At 38.1% G+C, this 6,487-nt stretch overlaps 1 protein-coding gene across 2 annotated transcripts in view; it reads right to left on the bottom strand.

Moving 5' to 3' along the window:
• Positions 1–1,005: 1,005 nt before the first annotated feature.
• The window catches only part of tdrd3 (tudor domain containing 3), a 35,368-nt gene continuing 29,886 nt past the window's right edge, over positions 1,006–6,487 (bottom strand). Inside the window, exons 13-14 of one of the 2 annotated variants that reach the window (XM_007893449.2) lie at positions 6,109–6,229; positions 1,006–1,228 (exon numbers count right to left, since the gene is read on the bottom strand). In XM_007893449.2, coding sequence (XP_007891640.1) covers positions 6,110–6,229 — 120 coding nt within the window. In that variant the 3' untranslated portion in view covers positions 1,006–1,228; position 6,109. The remainder of the gene's footprint in view (positions 1,229–6,108; positions 6,230–6,487) is intronic. The other variant, XM_042334303.1, reaches the window with a different exon arrangement.

Below are 6,487 nucleotides of genomic sequence, written 5' to 3'. Positions count from 1 at the left end.
TCTGATAAATTTTAGAATTGAAAATAAATAAAGCATGAATATTTGATTAGAATTGGTCAAAATGCAATATAATATTCAACGTTGATATTTTTGTATAAAAAAACACATTGGCTGCAATACAAAAGATAAAATCAAGATAAATACTATTTTATTAAACCAACAATTTATTTATGAATTAGTTTTAAGCAGTCAACATTATTAAATCGGTCTTTAAAATGTAGCCTTAAGAAAAAAAGTGTAAATGCTTTCCTTTTCATCTCTACCTATTTTTCTGTATTTAATATTTTTCTGTACACATAAGTTTGTTGCAGAATTAATTTGACATCACATAAAGGGGTTGAAAATATGGTTCCTTCCAAATGGATTTCTTACTGACTCGTAGGAAGTTTACTCAAGAAGGATAATATATATAAGCAGAATTCCTGTGTGTATCATAGATACACTTCAGGTACCTGGAAGAAATTCACATTTGCGCAACTCAAAGTACTTTCCAATAATAATAATCCTTGCATTTGATATAGCACCTTGTCACGTCTTTGAGACATCTCAAAGCGCTTCACAAAGTGAATTAACTGTATATTTTGTGGGTGAAACGCAGCAGCCAATTGCACACATCAGTGTCCCACAAACAGTCGTGGATTGGGTGACCAATTATTGCTATTATTTTTTAAGGGATTATTACCCCTCGGAATAGCGATCCGCCATTTGACTAACAACTGGGTTCCTCCTTACTGCTAAACAGAGGTGTGTGGAGTGAGGAATCTTGCACAACGTTTCGCCCTGCCCGGGAATCAAACTTGCAAGGCGAGTGCTTTAACCACAAAGCTACAGGACTCCATTGGACTCCATTAAGGAACCTTGTTAAAAATAATTGCACTTTCAACAGTCTGTTATCAGCTTCATTCAGTAAAAACAGAAAACACATTAAAAAGCTAAGAAGCCTTGATGTGATATGGAGAATTTCTGCAGAATAATGCTACAAAAAATAGTCACAGTACACTGCACTTTATTTATTAACAAGGTTGGAAACAAAACTGTTAAAGATACAAAACAATTTTTATGCTGCACATTATAGATCTAAAGACATGAATACATTTACATTTTCCTTCACCATCATTTATTGTGGGTTCAGTAGTTTCTTTGCTTTTCCCATCCAGAATATGCTGCGTTTTTAAACAGAAGCAGCTGAAACCAGGCTGTGTGGCTGCAATCCCTTTTCCATGTGTACCTAAATGAAAAATAGACTCAAACATTTAGATATTAAGTATTTTATCACTGCATTTCCCAACATTGTAAAACAAATACAATAATGTTGCTATTACTGCTACAGCACAATAATTTTGCAAAAAATATGAAAGAATTTACTTTAAGCCAACAAATTCTATAGTGTTTGGTTTTCTTTCTCTACCATTCTAAATTCATATGCATGTATTAAGCAAAGATGATCTAATCATGCATGAATTTCAAAAATAACTTATCCAAATTGCTAATGCTAAGACTCTCTTTAAGAGTATAGTTAGATTGGCTTGGTACATGAATTGAACGCACATTGAAGTAAAAAAAAATGGGACTTGCAGACATATAGTACTATCCATATTAAACAGAAGGAGCAGAATGTGCCTTTTAAAACAAGTTTCAGCAAGAGCAATACAAGACGCATATTATAAATACTGTATTACAAAATTTCTGTGGAATTTTACTGTATGCAATCAGTGGACAATCAAAAGATAACAACCTATCAAATCAGACTTTCACATAACAAGAGTGTCTCAAGTTGATTATGAAACTGATAATATTGACAACAAAAGAAGAAAATCTAACACAAGAACAATTTCAATATATTAGAATATTGTCAGCAATTTGCTTGTATCATGATTGTGGACTCCTGTAGCTCAGTGGTTAGAACAATCGCCTTGCAAGCGAAAGACCTGGGTTCGATTCCGTGCAGGGTGAAATGTTGGGCAAGTTTCCTTATCCACACTCCTCTTAGCTAGCAAGTAGTAAGTAGAAACCCAGTTGTTAGTCGATTGGTGGATCACTTTTCTGGGTATAATAATCCCTCCAAACCCCCCGCTTCCACCCCCCCACCAAACAATAATAATTTGGTCGCTCAATCCACGACTGTTTGTGGGACACTGCTGTGCGCAATTAGCTGCCGCATTTCGCCCACAAATATACCGTCAATTCACTTTACAGTATATTCTGTGAAGTGCTTTGAGACATCTAGAAGACATGAAAAGCGCTATATCAAATGCAAGGATTATTATAATCTAAAAAGAGCGGAAAACTAATACTTACAAAAATGAAAGTAAACGGAATTTAAAACAAACGGAATAAATAGTAAATGAAAGTTAAAGATACAGATATTTGTTAGGTAGGGATATCAAGGGATATGGGGCAAAGGCGGGTAATTGGAATTGAGATACAGATTAGCCATGATCTTACAGAATGGCGGAACAGCCTCGAGGGGATGAATGGCCTACTCCTGTTATTATGTTCCTATGTTCTTAGTGGGAGGTGTCTACTTGCCTCAGTTGATAGTACTCTGGCCCAAGTTAGAAGGTTATTGGTTCAAGTTCCACGACAGGATTTTGAGCCCATAGTCTAGACAAGCACTGCATTGCTACAGGTGCCATCCTTCAAATGAGACATGAAGTCTTGTGTTTGTTTAAGTTGATATTAAAGATCCCATGGCGCTATTCGAAAATAGATGGGAGTTTCACCTAGTATTCTGGTCAACAATCCCTCAAATAAAATTTGTTACTCACTTCATGGCTGTTTCTGGACACAGCCCTGAGTAAACTGACTGAGAAAATGCAATCACTAGCCTTTAATTCTATGAAGTGCTTTGAGCTGTTTCAACAACATAATGTGCTATATCAAATGGAAAGCCGATGATGATTAAGTGCATTTAAAAAAAAATTGGGACCAGCTAATTTTTTTAAGGTCCTGTATATTTCTCTGATGTACTCTCAGCAATTGATGCTCAGAGACCAAAACTTTGAATTTATTTGCATTTCATATGCATTTCTTATCTCCCCCAACACACACGCACACCTTAAAATAGAACAGTATTCAGCTAGGTTTAATTTCAGCTGAACATATCTAGGTCAAATAAACCCCTCAAGACTTTATGATAAGGCTCTTATAGCAAATACAGGTTAATGTGCATAAAAATAAAAACGTCTCTTAGATAATAAAATTCCTGGGGCACTAATTTGAACAACAGGAACTCATTCCATTACTCTTACCAATATGCCTACTTAATTCAACATTCACCCCCCAAATTGATTGGCACTTCATCCCATTGCTGGTTTCACATATCTTCAAGGACAGGGCCCCTCAGCCCGCTCCTGTTCATTATCTATATGCTCCCACTTGACGACTTCCACTTAACAGCAAATATGGGATTCAGTTCTACACGTATGCAGATGACATCCAACATCTTCCCTGTCTCGAGCCTAGACTTCAATACCACTGCTGTTCTGTCCAATCAATGTCCTGTCAAACATGAAGTCCTGGGTGAGCCCTAACTCTCTTCAGTTGAATGTTGACGAGAAACAGTATTCTTTGCTTGGCTCCCATCAGCACCTTTTCACGTCGAGCACTAAAAGGATCTACTGCATGGATGCACATTCATTGTCTTGCTTGACTCCCAATTGTCTTTCAATTCCCACACCATTGCTGTTATCCACACAGCTTTTCCTCACCTCAGAAACATTACCCCTCCCGCAATGCCTATTCCCTCAGGCTCGACAACAGCAAAGCTCTGCTTGCTGGACTCCCCAGCTCTTCCCTCCACAAGCTGCACACAATCCAGAACTCTGTAGCCCATGTCTACTTCCTCACTAGGCTCCGCAAGCCTCTCACTCCTATCCTCCCATGGCTCAACTGGTTCCATATCCCCCAGCGGATCAAGTTCAAGATCCTCGTTCAAATCTCTCCAGTCTCGTGCCAGTCTATCTCAAGGATCTCCTTCAACCACACTGACCTGGCCGCTCCATTCGCTCAGTGAGTACTGGCCTGCCTCACGTCACCTACGGTATCTGTCCCACCATCGGAAGACTAAGTGAATAGTATATCAAGGATTATTATTATAAAGTGCACCTGTAATTTACTTTGTACAAATGGTGAGTACACAAATAAATTAGACCCCACTGACAATTTACATGTATCAGTAATGAATATTACATCTTATTATTTGATGGACTTCATTTGGTTGAACATTCTGCCCCTGTGGCTAGAAGAGCTGTGGGATGTTACCCTGCATTTGGGGGCACTATATAAATGCAAGTTGTTGTTGTTGGAAATCCACCCTGGAGACCCTGAACCTGACCCCCTCGTTCCCCACCTTAAGACCTACCTTTTCAACCATGGTTTCGGACATCTTTCCAACTCCAACAACCACCCTCCTCAACTTCAGGTACCCAATTAGCTGTTCTTCTAATATGAAAGGGCCATATAAATGTAAATTATTGTTGCGTCAATGCAGTACAAGGGAATACTGCATTGTTGGAGGAGCAGATCGCATGTCAGGTGACTCTAAAAATTCCCACAGCACAATTGAAAAAGAAGAGGGTTTTTCACCTGGTGTCCTGGAAAATAATATCTCAGATAAATTTGGCCTTTCACTTCATGGATGTTTGTTGGACACTGCTCTGCGTACATTTGCTACCGCATTCGCCTACAAATATAGTCAGTCCACTCACAGAAAGTTTGTGAAACAATTTGAGGCAACATTATACACATATCAAATGCAAGATTTATTTTTAATTTCTGTCTTTTTTTGTTTTTCCTCTAGATGGCACTCTAGTCATTTTAAACCAATTGAAAGTTTTGCCGCCACAACAACGAGCATTGTCTAAACATCTAGGATTCAAATCCCTGGTTATGTACACTTTATGTAACTTAATGTTCGCAGAAGATCAGGGAAAGTTGCTTCCACTTATTGCCCTAACAGGTCACCCTGGCTCTGAAGGTAGCACTCTCACCTTTCGATTCAGAAAGATGTGGATTCAAAGCCCCACATCAGGGCTTGTAATTCATCTGGTCTATGCTGATATTCTAATGCAGTACTGGGTGCGCACTGCATTGTTGGAGTTATATTGACAGCCAACACTGGTTCAGAAAGTCTCATCTAACCAACCTCATAAGACTTTGAGGAGACTTCCAAAAAAAGTACCTCAAGGACTTCTTTATAAACTGTGATCACTGGGCATCATGCACATTGATTCAGAATTGGCTGAAGGGAAGGAAGCAAGTCTTTTTAGGGAGCAAGGTCAAAATGGGTAGAGACATTAAGCGGGGTGTTTCAGGAACCCCTCCTGTTCCTCAAATATATTAATGACTTGGAATCGCAGACCCAATGTAAGATAGTTACATTTGCAGATGACACTAAGTGAGGGGTGGAATCAGACGAAACAGCAGACAGCTCGATAGTTTAACCGTATAGGCTGATAACTGTCAAATGAAGGTTAATAATAATAATCCTTGCATCTGATGTAGCCCCTTATCACATCGTTAAGACATCTCAAAGCACTTCACAGAATATACTGCAAAGTTAATTGACTGTACATTTTGTGTGCAAAACTTATAATTTAATTTATAATTTATAAATGTATAATTGTATAGTGGGCGGGGAGGGAAGGGGATTGGGGGAGAAAGGTGATTTTACCAAATAGAGTCCAATAATCTAAATCAGCTCTGCACAATTCTGGAAAAACGTTCTAAAATATTCCCAACATTTGTGAATACATAACTGGAAGTAGAATGCAACAAGATCTCGCAAAACTGAACGCTTGTGTTATTACTGGTATGTTATACAGACCACAGTCACATCACTATCAATACTGTATGTTTCTCCTTATAACATTCAAAAAAATCTTAAAATGCTATGCCAGAGGGAAAACATGTTTCTCAAAACATTTGAGTTCACATAAAAGCTAAATATTTAAATATATTACTCAAAAATACATTTTTTATCTTTCCTGGTAATAACACAATTACACATTCAGTTTTAATGGACATTCCGTGAGATCAAGCCAGGTATATTAAGTTGGCCCCACTGTGGTATGCCACTAATTCCATCAGTCATGTAGCTTTACCTACATCATCTTCTTGCTCCAGGCGGTTTATAATAAGGTTGAGTAGGTCTTGTTGAGCGTCTTGGCTGGCCATCCCCACCAGGGCGAAATTCTAGTGTGCTTTCAAATGATTCGTCCTCCTCTTCCTGTTTGCATATATTTAAAAATCCAATCAAAAACATACCACAGAAGACTAAACCGCAATAGTGACATGGACTATCATTTCTCTCTAACTTCAGCATATTGAGCACCAGTTCTCTATTTTTTTTAAAAAAACAGTGGTAATCTCAATTTCCTTCAGCTAGAGTAATTGGTAAACAGAACTGAAAGACCTACAAAGAACCAATCTAAATATGCGCACAAAGTCCTTTTGAAAAGGACTTGTAGGTCAAATGTAAGGATTT

The sequence above is a fragment of the Callorhinchus milii genome, unplaced genomic scaffold (assembly GCF_018977255.1).
Source record: "Callorhinchus milii isolate IMCB2004 unplaced genomic scaffold, IMCB_Cmil_1.0 Scaffold4, whole genome shotgun sequence".
In the NCBI taxonomy this organism is placed as follows: Eukaryota; Metazoa; Chordata; class Chondrichthyes; order Chimaeriformes; family Callorhinchidae; genus Callorhinchus; species Callorhinchus milii.
The sequence above is the reverse complement of the archived record's forward strand: the minus strand, read 5'-3'. Positions and strand labels throughout refer to the sequence as shown.